Source organism: Nanorana parkeri, unplaced genomic scaffold (genome assembly GCF_000935625.1).
Source record: "Nanorana parkeri isolate BGI_ZX_2015 unplaced genomic scaffold, ASM93562v1 scaffold214, whole genome shotgun sequence".
NCBI classification, from domain to species: domain Eukaryota; kingdom Metazoa; phylum Chordata; class Amphibia; order Anura; family Dicroglossidae; genus Nanorana; species Nanorana parkeri.
In genome coordinates this window covers 1-20788 of record NW_017306482.1, presented here as the reverse complement: position 1 = coordinate 20788, position 20788 = coordinate 1, and the positions used below count along the sequence as shown (strand labels likewise).

Genomic DNA, 20788 nt, shown 5'->3' with positions numbered 1-20788 from the left:
GTTTATCAAAGTTTAAAAATACACATCTGGTATTGGCTTTTAGACAAGGACTCCCATAATGGTAGCCTAATTTGCTCACTGTAGGTTTTAATCTTTTCATGAACAAAGGTCATATTCCTTTACATTGTACCCCATTTGAATAAAAAGCTGCTTTTTTTTTAATATAGCCAAAATATTTTAAATTACATTGTAATTTTATATGACAATTAGGGATCCCACCTATACTTTTATTGGCGAGTACTCATACTTGCACAAATGCTCCAATACCTACCCCGATAGAGAGACTTCTGGTCAGAGGGAGATCTCCCTCTAACCGGCAGTCCTGAGGGAGCATGGAGCTGGCTTCCTTTCAAAATGGGGTGGTGGTGGGTTATGACCCGCCTCCCTGATGGCTAGGAAGCCGGCTCCACTTGTTGGTAGGCAGCCTAACCAAAAAGAAAAATCAGGCGACACGTCATGACTCGCATCCCAGCTTCCCGATTGTAAGCAGCATGGCTTCCTGACCAAAACAAGTGAAGTAAGCTTCCTAGCCAATCAGGAAGCCAGGAGGCGGGTCATGACGTGCCACCCGGCTTCCTGATTGGTCAGAAAGCCAGGCAGCCTCGGCAAGTGAAGTCGGTGTTCTTTTGCTAGAACACTGGCAATCAGGAAGTGGAGCGACGGGTCATGATCTGCTGCCCGACTTCCAGATAATCGGGGCACAAGGCACCGGTACTCTGTGCATCAGCGAGTACCGAAAAAATAAAAAATTTGGTAATAGATACCGGAAAACCAGTATCTTCGCATCCCTAATGACAATGTAATCAACAGATGAACACTGCCACCTTCAGTGGCTTCTGCAGCATGAAGGCTTATTTGGTCAATGAAGCCTCCGGCCTGCATGTGATTTACCATGTTATACCGGTAGTTGACACAGCAAAGGCCCAGGAATTACTCCAACTGATTACTGACCATCATTCAAGACCGGAATTAAGTGCCACCAGCCGTGCAAAGTGTTGACAAGGATGACATTAATGCATCCCCAGCACAGAGCAGAGCACTGCGCTGAGAGTGTTCGATACACAGCATGTGCCCAGGACGGGTTTAACCCTGTGGCCTTTAACCCCTTCGTGACTGACGACGTACAGTGTACGTCGCCAGCATCGGGGCTGTTTAAACAGACTCCCGGCGACTTTTGCCGCCGGGACTCTGTTTAAACTTGTAGAGCCGACTGTCGGCTTTACAACAGAAGCGATCCTGGCGACTTACCTGTCGCCAGATCGCTTCTGCGTCCCTAATTAAATTTGTCACTAAATTTTGGGGTTTAATAAGGAGTTGCGCTAATATTGCGCAACATAAAAATTTTCAACTACCACCATTTTATTCTATAGGGTCTTGGCATTCAGAAAATATATAATGTTGGGGGGTTTTACGTCATTTTCAGGCCTAAAATGTGGAATATAACATGGGTGCAAAAATTGAAAAAAGGGCCTCAGTCATGAAGGGGTTAAGCCATTAAATAGAGATAGGATTGTCTCATGCATCTGATGGCTGGGCAAACATGCTTGCATTTATTGGCATCATCTTTCCAGGGGTTATCCCAAACCAAAAATGATCCTCATCACTACATAAACTACAGTAACATGTAAGCCATAAGAGCAAGGTTGCATAGCAGGACAAGCGCCATTCAGTCTTCATCATTTGACACTTACCTTCTTAAGCAGTTCACCCTTGCTTGCACTTGTTAATTCTTTTGGGATTTTCAAGTTAGCATCCACACTTAACCACGGTTGTTGTTGTTGTTTGGAAATGCGAGGAGAAAGTAATCCTTTACTATTAGACCAGCTGTCCCGATGCCTTTGGTAAGGAGTCCTATTACTCTGAAGGTGATCATCACTTTGAGACCTATAGTGAATACAAAATACACCAGTCAGAAAATCTACATGCTCCAGTAAACCAAGTCAGCATTCCTGTCGAGTGATATACGGAAGCTGCCATTGATAGTCTCCTAAAAATACTAGTTGCATCATTCACTCTAAGGCACTGACCTGAAACAAGCTTACAGATGACAAAACAGCTGAATACTGCTTAAAATAAAACTTTGGATCATCGCGACCAAAAGCCAGCAGAGGCAAAAATTAAGCCTAACAAGAGGTATTGCACACTCACGTTTTGCCTTCTTCCCATCCAGGTCGCCATCTTTTTCCAGTCTTGGACCCCTGCCAATTCTCCACATTTTCCTTTGGTTCTGAACCAGATTTACTAAATAACGGCATGATTAAATCTTGCTGCCTTTCCTCTGAGGGTCTCTTCTGTCTTTCTTCAGAGGGTCTTTTCTGCCTCCTGCTGTCTCTAGGATCTAACTTGGGTATCCTTTTACTCCGCTCATCTCTTGCGCTTGCTGAAAAGTCACTTGTATGAGGCGATTTACTTCCAGGCTGACGCAGCTTGCTGTTTTTGGGGAGAGGGGGAATAGGAGAGCGGCTCCTCGGAAGAATTGGAGATTGGCTTCTCTGCCTTCTCTTTAAAAGAGAATGTCGGACTCTCCTGGACTTAGGAGAACGTGATCGAGACCTTTTTCGATTACTGCTTCTTCCAGGTTTTTGGCTTAGTTTGTCAGAGTCATTTGAACCCGTATCGTTTTTCGGCACAATACCATTCACAATCTTATTCCTATTTCCAGGTCGATGGTCGGAGGATTTGTGCTCCTCTTTTTTCTCTGTGCTTTTTCGTTTCTCCTTTATGTCTTCCGGTTTGTCGTCAGATTTATCTTTGTGTACGCTCGGTTTGCGTAACCTTGGATCTCTTCTATTTACATCCGGCTCTCTTGCAGAAAAATCTCTAACACTGTCCACAACTGGGGGTTTGCCGTCTCTTATATGAGGTATCTTGGGCAACAATGGTAAAGGAGATTTTGACTTAATTTTAACATCTAAAGGTACAGGTTCCTTTTTAGGAAGCTTCTCTCCTGGCTTATTTTTTTCTTGCTTTGATGAAAAGTTTGTTTTGTCTGACGACACAGGTTTGAGGGGTTTAGAGTCTGCTGGAGTAGGTGCATTGGTCTTAATTTCCTTTTTATGAAGTTGATCTTTTGTATGTGATGAATGCTGGCTTGCCCTGTTAAGTCTAGGGTCTCTGGTTGGTACTGGAGCCTTGTCTGAGTGAGGGGGCACGGGAATCTTGTTCTTCTCAGACTGCATAGAAGAGGTAGGTTGTGCAGCCTTAACAGGCATGTGTGGAATTTCTGGGACCACGTTCGGTTTCACAGGTACTGAAGGGACACTGTTTGCCTAGAAATAAAGAAACACATTGACATTAATACAGTAGTAAAACTACATACAAGCTCCAAATTCTGAAGTGCACTAGTGAAAGAAAAAAGGTGGGAATATCTGTGAAATGCAGGCAGTCAAAACAAAAGTGCAGGAATCAAGACGCCAAATGAAATCAGTCTTATTGATGTAAAGAAATTGTGAAAATCTTTCACTTCAGGTACGGGCAGAAGACAACCCCTGTATTCGAAGGAGCCAGGGATACACTACAGGGGCAAGGAGGTAGCCATTGAAAAGAGAACTATGGCTAAACCTTTTTGGCGTTAGTCTCTTTTGGTTCACAGGAGTACATTAACTAATATCCTCCTGTGACCCAAAACTCAGCATATAGCAGGCTATTGCCTGCTATATGCTGACAGCGCAGATGCACACTGTAGTCGGGAGCCACCTCTGCCCACCCCCTTCCGTCTGTCTCTCCCTCCAGCCAACGATGGAAGAACAGTGGAGAGAATCCTAGCAGGGAGCAGTGACTGCTCTGACACGTGGTTGTGGCTTCCTCTAGTCGAGATCACGGTCTGATCACTTTTTCGGTTCGCGACCAGAATTGTGGAACGAATTAACCAGTTGACATCCGGGGTGTTAAACCCCCTTCCTGTCCCGGCCATTTTTCAGTATTCAGCGCTGCAGTGCATTTATTCCGTCATGCAGCGCTGTACTGAAATTAATTTTATACCCTTTTTTGGTAACAGATAGAGCTTTCTTTTGGTGGTATTTATTCACCACTGGGGTTTTATTTTTTTACTATATTAAGGAAAAAGTACTAAATAAAAAAAAAAAAAAACAGTTTCCCCTATATTAGGCCTCGTTCACACCTTTCCGTTTTGTCGGGCGTTCAACGCTCTATGAACGCTCTACAAAACGTACAACCATGAAAATCCCATTGTTTTCTATGGGTATGGTTCACACCTTTCCGTATTTCCGCCCGTCTGAACGCCCTACAAAACGGCTGACGCCCAAACAAGTACATGTACTTCTTTGGGCCGTTTTGGAGGGCGTTTTCCATTGGGATACAGCCAAGTAGCCTTCGGGGTCGCGCGATTTTTGCCAATCGCGGTTAAAAAAAACCGCGTGACGGTCGCGCAACAGACGTGCATGCGTAATACGCCTAGGTGTGAACCCAGCCTAAAATGATAAAACATTTATTATTACCCAATTTTTTGGTAAAATATAAAAGACGGGGTGACGTCGGGTAAAAAGACACTAAACATGTCAAGCCTTAAAATTGCGTGCCGCGAACGAGCACATATAGGCGATCGGCGGGCTATGGACCCGCTTATCGCCTATATGTGAAACACCCGGTAACGGGTGTGTGCAACGGTTGGGTCTTTTCTGCCCGTGCGTGCCCGCTAGGGGGCGCACTCGAGCAGAAAAAAATTGCCGTCTGGAGACGGCAACCCGCAGATGCAGCAGTGCCGTCCGTCCGTTTTTTTACTACGGGCGGACGGCAAGAGGTTAAGGAAAAATTACAGAATTTAAAAAAAAAAAAGTTTACCAAATATTAAAATTCTAAAACATTTATAATTACCCAATTTTTTGGTAAAATGTAAAAGACGGGGTCACGTCGGGTAAAGAGACACCAAACATGTAAAACCTTAAAATTGCGCACACGTGCAAAACCTCAAAAAAACTACATTAACCAAATTTGGCCATAGGTTGGTAACAGATAGAGCTTTCTTTTGGTGGTATTTATTCACCACTGGGGTTTTATTTTTTTACTATATTAAGGAAAAAGTACTAAATAAAAAAAAAAAAAAAACAGTTTCCCCTATATTAGGCCTCGTTCACACCTTTCCGTTTTGTCGGGCGTTCAACGCTCTATGAACGCTCTACAAAACGTACAACCATGAAAATCCCATTGTTTTCTATGGGTATGGTTCACACCTTTCCGTATTTCCGCCCGTCTGAACGCCCTACAAAACGGCTGACGCCCAAACAAGTACATGTACTTCTTTGGGCCGTTTTGGAGGGCGTTTTCCATTGGGATACAGCCAAGTAGCCTTCGGGGTCGCGCGATTTTTGCCAATCGCGGTTAAAAAAAACCGCGTGACGGTCGCGCAACAGACGTGCATGCGTAATACGCCTAGGTGTGAACCTTTTAAAAAAAAAAAAGTTTACCAAATATTAAAATTCTAAAACATTTATAATTACCCAATTTTTTGGTAAAATGTAAAAGACGGGGTCACGTCGGGTAAAGAGACACCAAACATGTAAAACCTTAAAATTGCGCACACGTGCAAAACCTCAAAAAAACTACATTAACCAAATTTGGCCATAGGCGACGCATTAAAAGCTTTTACCGCACATCAGTTTATGTTATTGCTATTACATAGTGAGATACCTTCCCCCTATATAATAGCACAGGTACACTGACAGGTCCTCTTTATGGAGACATTAGGGGTCTCTAGACCCCTAATGTCACCTGGAGACCCCATAAGAAGCTGATGAAGCAGAGATCTGCTTTATCAGCTTCTTCTCTCTGGCAATAGCAGCCAGATGACTGACAGGTGAATGCGGAAGTGATGTAATACACATCACTTCTGCATTCACACTACAGAGGGAGAACAGCAAGGAGCTGATCTCCCTCCCTCCTCCTGCCGCCCTCCCGAGCCAATCCCGGGCCGCAGATGGGCTAGCGGATCCCGGGATTAAAGGTGAGGGGTCAGGAGGGGGGGGAGTGGTGGCACTAGCGAGAACGGGGGGTGATCCGAAAATCACGCCGTACAACCGATCGGCGGCTATAGAGCCGCTGATCGGTTGTATGCGAAACAGCCGTTAACGGCTGTAGAAACGAGCGGGTCTTTCCTGCCCGTGCGCAGGGAAAAAATGCCGTCTGGACACGGCAACCCGCGGAAGCGAGTCTGCGGTCCGTTTTTTCTTAACGGGCGGACGGCAAGAGGTTACGTTTGTGAACCGGGTTACCACTGTATATACATCTGCAGTGTCACACGTCGGTCCTAACTATGGGGATGTGTGTGTTTCACTTTGCCTATAGTTCTCTTAAGAGATTGCCACCAAGAAAGCTTTTTGATCTTATAAAAAGTGTTTGTGTCCCTCTCCCTACAAGACTATATAAAAAAAAAATTAGTCTACCATGTGCAGTTTGCCATTTGTATGTCTATTGGGAGGGGGGCCAGTTACCTATGGCAACCAATCAGATTCTCTCCAGTTCAGTTAAGGTTTGAAAATGAAAGGTGGATGCTGATTGGTTGCCATGGGCAACTGCTCCAGATTTTGATAAATTCCCCTCAATGTCAGTTAGCATTCCTTTTAGATGCAGTTTAGTTCTGCCCTGAATTCCTATTAACTAAACTGAACTATGGAAAATGTTTTAGCCCAGTTCTGTGGATTACAATTCACCATTGCCCTAGGTAACAGATAAGGGGTTTGTAGTAAAACAGGAGAGCAGTTTAGATCAACAACGCTGCTCCTCCATAGATAGCTGCAATACAGGAGTGGGTACCATCAGCCTAGGACTGAAGTGACTAAATCAGCGGGCAAAAAAGGCATAAACACTAAAAACTAAAACGCAGCCACCATGTATTTTGCATTTACATTCACTTAGTCATGTTACTTTGAAAGCATTGAAATGAACTAGTAAAACGTCACTTACCAGTTGCGCCTTTGTTTGCTCTAATTCTAATTCCAACTTCTTTTGCTGAAGTTCTAACAACTGTTTTTGCTTCACAAGTAACTGTTGTCTTATAACCTGCTCTTGTGAAAGATGAGGCTTTGGTACCTCGGTACTTGTGCGAGGAGGAGCAGGCTTTGGCATGGATACAGCAGGTTTAGTATTAGCAGACTCCTCTGGCTATTAAAAAGAAAAAAACAGGGGCTTTTAAAACACATGCTGCTCAACGCAACATCTGCTGAAGATGATCTTCAAGTTAACATGCATAATTTCACAGAAAGCCTGAAAAATACCAAGTTATTCTTTGAAACAGAAAATTAAAAGGTATAGTTCAGCTTCCCAACCAAGTTTCACATTACACCAATATTTAGACCCATTTACATCCATGGTTGCATCAACGTGCCCCCATCACCCCCCCACTTACCGGAATTGAGGGGTGCTTCTCCCTGGCGCATCCTGCTGATTTTTTTTACATTTCGCGCAGTTGTGCATGGCTCCATCTGCACAATCGCATCATCCACTCACAGGGAGTTGCAAATGCAGCTACACATTTCATCTGCCACTGAAGCATGGTGACTCACAGATCTCAATGGAGCACAAGTGTGGAGACGCCATAACACTTGAAGTCCATTGATTTCCTCCTGCCAACAGAAGGTCTGTACAGATCCGAGATATAGCCTGTGAATTGCACCGCAGTGATCGCTTTTGCACTGCTCTGCAGGCTTTAATGCAAAAATGCACATTTGTTACTGTGGGTGCATTACATCTACTATGCCTTTAGGACAAATAAGCACAGACTTAATCAGCATTGTGTCAGCTAGGGATTGCAGGCAAAGTCTACACAATTCTGCATTTCGAACAAAATGCATATCCAATATACTTACTTTGTTCAGGAATTTAGGATTCACATGGATGCTAGCTGTGTTCACATTAGGTGGTAAAGGCTTGACAGGCCATGCTGGGTCTACCTGGTTGACCCTCACATCAAGTGCATACAATTTCTTTGAAGTAAATATTTCATCCCATGTGGAGCGCAACTTATACAGACTTTTTCTAGTGTTTTCATCCACCTGGAAAGGATAGAACAAGTTTGTCTCTTGACAGTTCATGCAACTGCATCTTGAACAGGCATTTAAAATTAAATAAAAATTTGGTTGCTGAAGCAACAGAGCCGTACATTTTAAATGTTACAACAGGCCCGAGTTTACCAGCAGTACATACATGGGGCAAGACATGGCAGAAGAGCAATCATGTCTGCTATGTATTTATTAAAGGCAGATGCCTTCAAATGTTTTCATTGCAATTTTTGCATGCGTTTTCACGTGTGCTAAAAAGCAAAAATTTAAAAAAAAGTTACAGAAAACACATGAATTCTTGACACAGCAGTATAGATGAACCCCAAACCAGACTTTAATTAAATCAAGTTAAATTTCTTACTAAACCGCTAAATAAAAATTAGCAACACGATAAATAAATGCAAGCTCTTAAGGCTAAAGTTTGCCGTACACTGGTAGTTTATCTCCCAGCCCAACTGCCTGAAAGCATGGATGGGGGAATCTCCCCTGCTGGGCTATTGTATTCTGAAAGCCAGGCAACCTGTCGATAAGAACAAATACCAAAGCAAGTCATTTAGAGCACCGCTTGGTGTACTTGTCCAAAAATGTAATTGCTCGGTGCGTTTTAAAAGACTCTCCAGATTCTACCCATCTGCCAGCTGGACAAGTCAATTACTGAATCAATCTGTCGAACCAGTCGAGCCAAATTTTGTTTTTTTAATAAATTCTTTATTTTTGAAGTTTGCAATGTACAAGTACAATCAAACAGCCACATTTTTTTTAACCAGCTGTAACTACAGCCTCAGCGATAGAGATCCATCCATGGATGCCAGTCATCATAGAATTAGGAGTCTAGTCTACTAGTGTGTATGGCCAATGTTAACCTTCATTCACATGGGCCTCCTGCATATAAATGCCAGAGAAATTGATCTGGGAAGTACAAACGTTATACCTCCCAGATCACTTTCCCCTGCTTGCAGTATCTAATCTGCTCCCAGACAGATTTGTTTTTTTTTCTCTAAACTGAAGGCAGAGTGATTCACATCATTTAGAAATTGCCTACGAATGCATACAATCACAAGCCCGTGTGAATGAGGCCCAAAAATGTGGCCCATAAAGTTAGCTTTTAAAGTGACATTAAACCCTCAGATTTTTTAAACATAAAATAGTGTAATGTGCGCCTTACTGTAATCCATGGTTGTTTCCCTTCTCTTTGCTGCTCTTCCTTTAAAATCTGTATCTCTTCTCATGCTGGGGGAGAACTTCTGTTTTGCAGCAGACTGCCTTGTCTCTGAAATGGATACATGGTGTCTGTGTGTACGTTCACAACCTGAGCCAGCACTACAGGAAGAGGCACTCAGCTGCAAAGGGAAGTTCTCCCCCAGCATGAGAAGAGATAAGGATTTAAAAGGAAGAGCAGCAAAGAGAAGGGAAACTACCATGGATTACAGTAAGGCGCACATTACACTATTGGTAAAAATCTGAGGGTTTAATGTCACTTTAAACTAGATCAGCAATGTACACATTCAAGCGATCAGAAAACAAGAAAAGAATGATGAATCTATACCTTTTCAAACACAATAACAAACGTGGAAACTATGTTTTTAGCAAACGCAGCAACGTAGTCTCTTCCAACATTTTTTACAATGGAATCCATAAGATACATGACTGGAAGCTTCTCTGAGCTAGGTGCCTAAATAAAAGAAAACTGATAAGTTTAATACGACAAGACCGTCAGCCCAGTTTACTGATCCCATTTGTATACAAACCAAGGTAAGTACATGGATTTAAGATTAACTGATCCCCACGTGCAATGTAGAGCAAAAAAATGACTCTTGCGATCTCCACAAGCAAATACCAAAAAATGTAAGGGTTACCATTTTATTGTAGCCACTCGACTCAATATCTGCTTTTGTTTGAAACATTGTGATTTATATTTTAACAATTAAGCTGAATTCTTTTAAGGATCTCCAGGCCCGATGACCAGAGGAAATATATTTCTCCATGCTTGAAGGCGTAATATACACTTGACTCCATCTGGCAACTGCTGAAGATACTTTTATTTTTATTTTTTTCTTTCTGAACAGCCAAGTAATGCTGCATCTTCCACAATGTTTTCCAGATGTGTATAGCATGAAGTACTCAGCGTTAGCAGGCAGGTAAACGTGTGAAGGTTTCAATATCTGCTGAGGAAAGTGCCATTACCCTTCCTGCGAAGCAGGCGTCACCTGTTCAGCTTCTGCCACATTAGTCACCTTTTAAAGCAGCTTGTGTGTCCAGTTTTCCCTCATCGTACAGAACCAATTGCAGTATTTAAATGGTACAGTTCAGACAAGTACAGCAAATAACCCTTTAGGTTTTAAATCCTGTGGGATATGTGTATTTGAAACCTGTAACACGACACTGAACATTTTAAAAGCAATCTCATTTAAAAAAAAAAAAAAAGCAAGAATTAAATGTGTACTGTGTAAGAATTACATGTGTACTGTGTAAGAATTACATGTGTACTGTGTAATAGACAAGTACAGCAAATAACCCTTTAGGTTTTAAATCCTGTGGGATATGTGTATTTGAAACCTGTAACACGACACTGAACATTTTAAAAGAAATCTAATTTAAAAAAAAAAAAAAGCAAGAATTAAATGTGTACTGTGTAAGAATTACATGTGTACTGTGTAAGAATTACATGTGTACTGTGTAAAAATAAGCTATGTGTAAGCTCTGTACAATATGTGAAAGGGAGATAGGCATCTGCAGATGGCTCTAGAAATGACATTATGTAATGTTTTAAGGCTATTGTGTAACCCATCCCCACAGAACACTAGCTTTGGTATTACAGAGAATGAAACATTGTCATATCTGGTAGAATGACTGTCTGATTTTACATGGACCCAGAAACTTAAATAGAACCATGTAGTGGGAGCTTTGAGAACCTATTGTTGGCCTTAAAAGCTATAACGGGGCAAACCTTTGAAATAGTACTGTGAATTAAAGCTGAACTCTGGTCAAACTGCCCTTTAAAAATATTACTTAAAAAGCACAAAAAATATAAATCCATTTTGTGAGCACCATATGCTGTGGCAAACTCAGACAATACCAAATAAAAGTTCAAAAAAAGAAACAAAACATCACTGCGCTGTAAATCACCTGTGCAGACAGCAGAGCTGTGGAAGGGACCCAGTAGGCCTCACCTACAACAGGCAGACTGCAAAAAAACTACAGGAGGGGTGGAGATAAGACCAGTCACTCTGCACAAGGAGAGAGCAGCAGTGACCAGTCTTTATTACAGGAGGGGGGGCGGAGACAAGACCAGTTATGCTGCACAGAGAGAGAGCACCAGTGAGCGGTCTTTATTACAGGAGGAGGCAGAGACAAGACCAGTCACCGTGTGCACGGAGAGAGCAGCAGCGAGCGGTCTTTATTACAGGAGGGGGCGGAGACTAGACCAGTCACCCTGCACAAAGCGAGAGTGCAGCAGTGAGCGATTACAGGAAACTCCTGCACAAAGCTTAATGGTGGATTACTGCACATATCTGGAAAAAATACAAAAAGCACACCAAGATTTATGGAACACACCACCTTTTCTATTTACAGAATATTTGCTTATCCCAGAGTTCAGCTTTAAGTTTATGTTTTGTGTTACTGCAATTTTCAAATACCACTGCAAGTGTCGCCGAAACAAAACATTAATAATAGAAGACCCTCCAAGTCGAATGAAGTGTCACCCACATGTTTTACTCTGTACGGACCTTTTCATAAAACAGGTGCAATAAACAGTAGTAAATAAAAAAAGACAAATAACAAATTTCATACATTTTATTTACATATTGCAGCATACCAATCACACATTTCACAGCCATTTATTCAAATAGAGAATGTGCACTAAAACGCAAAAGACAATTGTGCAAATAACATGGTTAAAGGATGTTGGAGGGAAAGCAAAAAAGGAAGCTTAGCTAAAATTGGGGCTCCTGAAAAATACAAGTTACAGCATGAAGACTAATCCCGCTCTAATCTGAAGTTCTAGATCTACACCTAAATATTCTGCAAATATCAAAACAAAGATATAAAAGGGACAGAAACTACTCTGAAAAGCATTTCATTTAACCCAACCTAATCTATTACAAAACAAATCCCCCCACCCCCGAAAGAAAAAAAAAATGGAATAGCAAAACAGGTACCACTGAATGGATGGGTGCTCTAACTAATGAGGGCAAGGGACTAGAAAATAAAGGCCATTGTAAATTTTGACAAGGGATGGACCCCTAGGTCCCATTACCAATCACTAGAACCCTGGGATTGTATTAAGCCCAGATCGAGAATACAGGATTCAGGAACAAGTTCTCAGTAGTTTAGCCCTTACATTGCACTATTTAACCATTTGCATTACACTGAACTCAATAAGTTGCTATGGACTTACTGACACATTGTTAGATTGCATAACAGCCTATGTAACTACCACAAGACGCAGCAGGCACTTTTAAAGTATAAAAAAAAAAAAAAGGATAAACATTTATTTTTTGCAGTTTCAGATAGAATATTGAATGATTAAAACTATTTAATGATGCAGATACCATTTTTTCGGTATCGAGTACCGATACATTGCTTTCGGTACTCCGCTGACATGGAGCCGACTTCCCGGGCAATCTGACTGCCCGAGAAGCCGGCTGAGTTGTCTGGCCGGCTTGATATGGCTGGGAAACCGATTTCCCGGCCAAGCACAATCAGCATTGAGCTGGCTTCCTGGCCAATCAGGAAGCCGGGTCATTACTTGCCACCCAGCTTCTTTATCGCACTAGAACTTGGCTCCATGTTCCCCTTCCTCTGACCGAAAGTTCCAGTATCGGGGAAGGTATCTGAGCATTCCGGCAAGTATTAGTACTCTGCCAAATACACGGTATCAGCACATCCCTAATTTAAACCCATTTTTATTATACCCCACTGGGGAAATTCCTATTCACTTCCCATGTTCTGTCTGACAACGGTCAACCACCACCAAAGAGACAGAAAAATAGATGCCAGGGCTTTTACAGATCCCTTACTCTGAATAGGCATAACACCTACTTTATATTTGTCAAAAGCTCGCGATGCCATTTGCTGCGTTTTTACACCATTTTTTTAGCTTAAAATGGGCTTTCAGGTGCAGTCCAGTGTGTTTGCATGCGCTGAGGCAAGGGGATTTTTTCTGACTGCATCGGAACAGACTGCACTGGTGTGAACAGAGCACCAGAAATCCCATTGGAAAGCATTGACGTGATTTTGATGCCAAATCAAAATCGGATCGGACGGGGCAGGTACAGCTGGCTCTGCCTCTAGATAGGCAGAGCCAGCTGTCACTCACAAAGCTGGGCGGATCCAGACATAATTGTCGGGATCCGCTTCAGCTGCGGCGTCTCAGTATACCGCGAGCTGTAGCTTGCAGTATACTGAGCTGTGTCCTCCCGTTACTCTGAGAACTATGGGGAAAAGCCTTATCCCCATAGTTCTCCTTTAATCAAAGAACTCACCTTAAACGAGGTTTCCTAAGCCGATCTTTCCTGTAGTTTTCAGCGTTCTCTCCAGCGCTGACTCCCCTGTCCTTGCTGGCACTTCCTGTCCCACGGTGTCTGCATGCGGGTGCACACGCCCATAGACTTACCTTGAGTCTCTCCTCGTCTCCCGGCCGAAAAGCGTAACTGCGCACGTGCCCGTCCAAAGATGCTTTGCGGGCGCCCGAGAATTTTCAGATTTTCGGACGGGAGCGCGTGGGAAAAAACACGGGTAAGTTTAAACTGGTTTTTAAAATGTTTTTGCATATATCTACTGCCAGCAGTAGATATATGCAAAAAAAGCTGAGGGTTTAATAGCACTTTAAGCTGGGTTCACGTCTCTCCTTGCCCGCTTCTCTACGCTGACATGCGTTTTCATGTGTCATGCATTTTACATTTTTGGCCCATCACCATTTATTTTCTGCAGTGACAAAATTGTTGTGGACTTCTGATGCCTGTGCTGCCTATATTTCTGTGAAGTGGGTGGATGAATCTGAGCAATGGCCCTGTGGGAAATATCAGCCATGGCCACCCAAGCTTTATTCTATCTCTGTTGGCCTTTGTAAACGCCATGGGAGGAGTGGCAGGAAAAGTGGTGACGCCCCCTGATCAGTTTCACTGTCACAGAAAGACGCAGCTGCAACCATCTTGCGTGACATGCGAGTGAGCACATGGCAGCAATCTCAGGAGACGTTAAGCAGGACATACACTAGGAATTGTCAGGTTCTTGAGGAACTGTCGCTGTCAGCACCCTTTTTAGCCAGCATCCCTTCATCAGCTGACCAAAGGAGCCGGTTGAAAAATCCTCAAATGGAGGCAGCAGGCAATGTGCTGCCAGCTCTGTTGGGAAATTCCGACTGTGGCTGCCGTCAGAATACAATGAAGTTGTAAAATGATTCCTCGATCAACGCTCATAAGCATTGATGGAGGAAACGTCTATTTTCTTTGTTCAGCCCATAGGTTGAACGAAGAAAATACAGTGTGTGGGCATGGAATGACAAGCTGCCCTGAGCTCACCCACAGTGCATTGAAAAAAGGCATTAAAACATGTACTGAAAAATGCATGAAAAACACATGCCTCCTTTTACAAACGCAGCACACAGATGTGTACAGGGCAATTCATGTACATTGTGTCATCTACACATTTTTGGTTTGGATAGACTATAGCACAGTTAAAACCCCTACCAAACCAGTTTTGTTGCCTATGTCCCGATGGAAAGATTTCCCTTTACTTACTTTCCTGAAGACAACAGGTAATGACCGAAAATGTCCCCAGAGTTAGGGGAAAGGCCATACTAGGTAATGCCCAGCCTCTTGCTAAAGTTTGTATCTCTGCCTTAGGTTCCATCCCTGACAGCGTTCAGCAGGACAGACGGATGAATCTTTCAAGCAGCGACACAAACCACAATGAAAACCTGAAAGAGGGGGCCACAGCTGCCCAAAGGGGACTGGAGATCCCCAGCTACACAAACTGGGGCTGTCCCCACCTGCCAATGGCTCTGCAGTGTCCTTGCTGCTTAATTAGGGTGGAGAGCCCCCGTCTCTGAAAGGTAAAACAAATCAATAGGAAATAAACGTACAGAACAGGAAAACAGTCTGTCCTCTCATACTACCTATATGAGGTGGGCAAACTACAGCCCTCCAGCTGTGGTAAAACTACAATGCCCAACATGCATATGTCTCGGGGGGGGGGGGGGGGGGGGGGCTCCCTGCGGGGGTGGCTTGCCCACCCCTGACCTATATCAGGAAGGTAGACTAGGATGACAGTTCCCTCTCCCTGACTGAGGAATGAAAACTAGATGGCTGGAAGGACAGTCCACCATATTGCCCCGGGAAGACAAGGTGTGTAAGGCACTATAGCTTTCTATAGGAATCCTAGACCTTCTCTGACCAGTAAAGGAGGACAGGCCGCCAAATTGCCCTGCGAGGACGACGTAGGCATGACATGAGGCGATACAGCTTTCTATATGAAGCCTACGACTTCTCTGATCAGAAATGACAGGCCGCCATGTTGCCCTGACATGCTGTAGACCTTCTCTGATCAGCAAGGGAGTACAGGCCACGATATTGCCCCGTGAGGTCATAAACACATCAGGGAAGCAGTAGGCCTTCTATAAGGAAGTCTAGGCTTTCTCTGATGAGCTGAAAGACTGCCATGTTGCCCCCATGCGGACAGAGACTTAGGGTGAGTGAGGTGGTATAGCTTTCTATAGGACGTCTAGGCCTCCTGTCTAGAAAGGACATGCCATGTTGCCCTGACATGCTGTAGGCCTTCCATAGGAAGCTTAGACCTTCCCCGACCACAGGACCTGGACACCTTCCCTGACCAGTAAGAGAAGACAGGCCGCCATGTTGCCGTGGGAGGACATAGCGTGTCCTTGTCTGACCAGTAAGGGAGCAGGACAGGCCGCCATGTGACATCGTAGATAAATGTGAGGGTCTGTCGGCCTTCCAAAGGAAGCCTAGGCCTTTTCTGCTCACGGAAGACAGGCCGTCATGTTGCTATGGGACGCCCCAGCTACGTGCGTGAGGTGGCGTAGGCCTTCTCATAATGAGGACATCTTGCCGCCATCTTGCCCTGTGAGGTATCGCCCTGACTGAACGGAACTAGGAGGGGTTTCTATCCTGAGGGGGGCTCCTGGGCCTACTGCTGTGCCTGAGGGGGGGAGGATGAGGGAGCGGGGGACCCTTAGAGTAAAATAAAAGGCTTTAGTCATAAAAACCTTAGCGACTTGCGCTTCGATAAGAGTGACGATATCCTTGGCGAACTTCAGGTTCTCCTCGGCCAGGATGGTCAGCATGTTGATGTGAGGCTTGCTGTTGAACGTCAGGTCCTCCAAGGACGACTGGTATTCCCGACAGGCGTCTTCACGGGGTTCGTCCGCCGCCATCTTGACGAGAAAGAGAGGAGCGACTGAAGACACAGCAGAGCTGCGAAGTGGGGAAGGGTAATGTGTCGGCTGCGACTAGGGGAAACCGGCCGTGGGTGCCCCGAGGCCCCCTGCGTGCATCGTGCGACGGCACCACAAGCCGCTCCCCGCTCTCTCTCTCTCAGTGCTCCCTGACGGGCTTCACGGACAAAATGGCGCTGACGCGTCACGCACAGTCATTTGAACAGCGAGTGCGGACGGAGTTCCTTTGCTCGACGCTGATTGGCCTGGGCGCTGCATGCGTAACCGAAAGGGGCGGGGCGGCGAAAGAGGGCGGGAAGCCGATCGCGTCAGTGGCGATCTTGCGTGATTGGTTGCTAGTGGGGGCTCATACCTGTGGCTGAGAGACTCTCGCAGTGCCTCATGGGATCTGTAATTCCACAACAGTTGGAGGGCCAGAGTTTGCCCACCCCTGACCTATATCAGGAAGGTAGACTAGGATGACAGTTCCCTCTCCCTGACTGAGGAATGAAAACTAGATGGCTGGAAGGACAGTCCACCATATTGCCCCGGGAAGACAAGGTGTGTAAGGCACTATAGCTTTCTATAGGAATCCTAGACCTTCTCTGACCAGTAAAGGAGGACAGGCCGCCAAATTGCCCTGCGAGGACGACGTAGGCATGACATGAGGCGATACAGCTTTCTATATGAAGCCTACGACTTCTCTGATCAGAAATGACAGGCCGCCATGTTGCCCTGACATGCTGTAGACCTTCTCTGATCAGCAAGGGAGTACAGGCCACGATATTGCCCCGTGAGGTCATAAACACATCAGGGAAGCAGTAGGCCTTCTATAAGGAAGTCTAGGCTTTCTCTGATGAGCTGAAAGACTGCCATGTTGCCCCCATGAGGACATAGACTTAGGGTGAGTGAGGTGGTATAGCTTTCTATAGGACGTCTAGGCCTCCTGTCTAGAAAGGACATGCCATGTTGCCCTGACATGCTGTAGGCCTTCTATAGGAAGCTTAGACCTTCCCCGACCACAGGACCTGGACACCTTCCCTGACCAGTAAGAGAAGACAGGCCGCCATGTTGCCGTGGGAGGACATAGCGTGTCCTTGTCTGACCAGTAAGGGAGCAGGACAGGCCGCCATGTGACATCGTAGATAAATGTGAGGGTCTGTCGGCCTTCCAAAGGAAGCCTAGGCCTTTTCTGCTCACGGAAGACAGGCCGTCATGTTGCTATGGGACGCCCCAGCTACGTGCGTGAGGTGGCGTAGGCCTTCTCATAATGAGGACATCTTGCCGCCATCTTGCCCTGTGAGGTATCGCCCTGACTGAACGGAACTAGGAGGGGTTTCTATCCTGAGGGGGGCTCCTGGGCCTACTGCTGTGCCTGAGGGGGGGAGGATGAGGGAGCGGGGGACCCTTAGAGTAAAATAAAAGGCTTTAGTCATAAAAACCTTAGCGACTTGCGCTTCGATAAGAGTGACGATATCCTTGGCGAACTTCAGGTTCTCCTCGGCCAGGATGGTCAGCATGTTGATGTGAGGCTTGCTGTTGAACGTCAGGTCCTCCAAGGACGACTGGTATTCCCGACAGGCGTCTTCACGGGGTTCGTCCGCCGCCATCTTGACGAGAAAGAGAGGAGCGACTGAAGACACAGCAGAGCTGCGAAGTGGGGAAGGGTAATGTGTCGGCTGCGACTAGGGGAAACCGGCCGTGGGTGCCCCGAGGCCCCCTGCGTGCATCGTGCGACGGCACCACAAGCCGCTCCCCGCTCTCTCTCTCTCAGTGCTCCCTGACGGGCTTCACGGACAAAATGGCGCTGACGCGTCACGCACAGTCATTTGAACAGCGAGTGCGGACGGAGTTCCTTTGCTCGACGCTGATTGGCCTGGGCGCTGCATGCGTAACCGAAAGGGGCGGGGCGGCGAAAGAGGGCGGGAAGCCGATCGCGTCAGTGGCGATCTTGCGTGATTGGTTGCTAGGCACTAATAATTTGCCAAGCAACCGAGCGTATGGGAGAAGGCCTAAGAGTGGGTCACATGATGTTTATCAGCTCATTTCGCAATCTATGGCTGAGTGAGTGTGCTCTGAGCACATGGTGCTGGTGTAGGGCTGAGGCCTGCTCATGTGTCTGCTGCACAGGACATGCAGGCTGCGGCATTTTAATAGTTCACAACCCATAAAAAAAGAACAGACCGTTAACTGTTTTGCTGCCAGAGCCATGTTTTCTGATTGCATGCATGGCAAAATGCACATCTAAAGCCTGAAGATATAATACCTAAAGTTTCTGAAAAGCAGAGACCCTGTAGAACAAATTGGTAGCGGTAGCCATTTTCCCCGCGATAGCTACGCTACTTTTGATCAAATTTGTATATTTAGTAAAACAAAATGCACCTAAATTACGTTTAGTGCACACAAACACAATATAATACCACATATGTGGTAAAATATAAAAGGCGGGGTTGCAGAAAGACCCACGGTACCCAAAATTGTCCATTGGTGAACGGGCATGGCTGCATGTTGTGTGTCAATAGAACAGGTGTGGCTGCATGTTGTGTGTCGGTAGGACAGGTGTGGCTGCATGTTGTGTGTCGGTAGAACAGGTGTGGCTGCATGTTGTGTGTCGGTAGGACAGGTGTGGCTGCATGTTGTCTGTTTGTAGGTTAGGCGCGTCATCATGTTGTGTGTTGGTAGGACAGGCGTGGCTACATGTGTGTTGGTAGGACAGGTGTGGCTACATGTGTGTTGGTAGTACAGGTGTGGCTACATGTGTGTTAGTAGGACAGGCACAGCTGCATATTGTGTGTTGGCAGGACAGGCGCGTCTGCATGTTGTCTGTTGGTAGGACAGGCGCGTCTGCATGTTGTGTGTTGGTAGGACAGGCGCGTCTGCATGTTGTCTGTTGGTAGGACAGGCGCGTCTGCATGTTGTGTGTTGGTAGGACAGGCTCGTCTGCATGTTGTGTGTTGGTAGGACAGGCTCGTCTGCATGTTGTGTGTTGGTAGGACAGGTGTGGCTACATGTGTGTGGGTAGGACAGGCATGGCTGCATGTTGTGTTTTGATAGGACAGGCGTGGCTACATGTTGTGTGCTGGTAGGACAGGAGCAGCTACATGTGTGTTGGTAGGACAGGTGTGGCTGCATGATATGTGAAGGTAGGACAGGTGTGGCTGCTTGTTGTCTGTTGGTAGGTTAGGCGCGTCTGCATGTTGTGTGTTGGTAGGACAGGCGTGGCTACATGTGTGTTGGTAGGACAGGTGTGGCTACATGTGTGTTGGTAGGACAGGCGTGGCTGCATGTTGTATGTCGATAGGACAGGTGTGGCTGCATGTTGTGTGTTGGTAGGACAGGCACAACTGTAGCTCAAAGGATTCCCATTTCACATCCCCAATGTGTGCAGTGAGTGCTCAGTGGGCCCCTTTCCCCTTGGGGCACGTGTGCACTTCATGGACTGCACACATTAGGGATATGCCAGTGGAAGGAGCAGTAACAGAAATAGGGAAAGTGAAATAAACTGCATGTAGAGCAGAGCCAGCAAAGCCAGGGCAGCATCAGATAGTACGGGGTGGTGGCAGAGGGCGGAGGGACCTCAGTAGCCAAATGTGAGGAGATACGAAGGTGAGCAGAATAATGGACTTATGAGGAACACACGCCCGCCCAGGAGCAATAAAGAAACTATGTCATTTATTCCATTCTGTTGCAATATTTTTATTAAAGTTTTCAAAGGCATAACAGTATAAAACAAACTGACATTTCCATGAATACAGTCGTTCAGAGGAGAATAACAATCATACAACTTATGGTAAATAAAGATATTTTTCAAATGGTATAATTGTTCTCTTATTCCCCCACACCCTCAAAATACGTGTATTAAGTGAGTCAAGGCCCACTGGGCTGTACAGCCTAACAAAGGGCTCGGGAGAAGACGGTATGGATTGCCAGGAGAGGGAGAGAGGGAGGTCAACAGGGTAGGAAAAGAGGGGGAACAGTGTCGGGTATAGTGGGGAAAAACAGGGGGGGAAGGACGACATCAACATCCTTATTAGTATTGGTAGCTTCAAGTAAGCGGGTAACACTGGGTGGCGCTGTGGAGGATTTCTGCCAGTGAGATTGAGATCTCAGAGAGCAAGCACACGCGCGCGCGTGCAGCAGCGTGGGTGACGAGAGAGGACGAGAGAGGCGGCGGGACTAGACGGACGGACCAGAGGGACAGTGGACGTCAGTCAAAGGGCCTGGAGAGCGGAGGGACCGAAGGTCGGCAGCAGGGACGGGCGAGCGCCGGTGGTGGGGACGGAAGGACGTGGAGCCGAGCTGATTTCGTACGAGAATCGAGCAGTGTGCCCGCACATTAAAGGTGCCCATACACTGCTCGATTCTCGTACGAAAATCG

The 20788-nt window shown here is 45.8% G+C and overlaps 2 protein-coding genes across 2 annotated transcripts in view; both read right to left on the bottom strand.

Annotated features, from left to right (window-relative positions):
- Positions 1-16440, bottom strand: part of PCF11 (PCF11 cleavage and polyadenylation factor subunit) — a 31362-nt gene extending 14922 nt beyond the window's left edge. Inside the window, exons 1-6 of the mRNA XM_018555785.1 lie at positions 16243-16440; positions 9559-9684; positions 7821-8006; positions 6919-7116; positions 2149-3269; positions 1692-1884 (exon numbers count right to left, since the gene is read on the bottom strand). Coding sequence (XP_018411287.1) covers positions 1692-1884; positions 2149-3269; positions 6919-7116; positions 7821-8006; positions 9559-9684; positions 16243-16410 — 1992 coding nt within the window. The 5' untranslated portion in view covers positions 16411-16440. The remainder of the gene's footprint in view (positions 1-1691; positions 1885-2148; positions 3270-6918; positions 7117-7820; positions 8007-9558; positions 9685-16242) is intronic.
- A 1235-nt stretch (positions 16441-17675) lies between these two features.
- LOC108786476 (protein PCF11-like) lies at positions 17676-18050 on the bottom strand. The gene has a single exon (XM_018555784.1). It carries the CDS (start codon positions 18018-18020, stop codon positions 17676-17678), a length of 345 nt encoding a protein of 114 aa, XP_018411286.1. The 5' UTR covers positions 18021-18050.
- Between the last annotated feature and the right edge of the window lie 2738 nt (positions 18051-20788).

Bases quoted from the DNA above. Each gene is read 5' to 3' on its own strand.
- LOC108786476 (XM_018555784.1), bottom strand. From the start codon at position 18,020: ATGGCGGCGGACGAACCCCGTGAAGACGCCTGTCGGGAATACCAGTCG.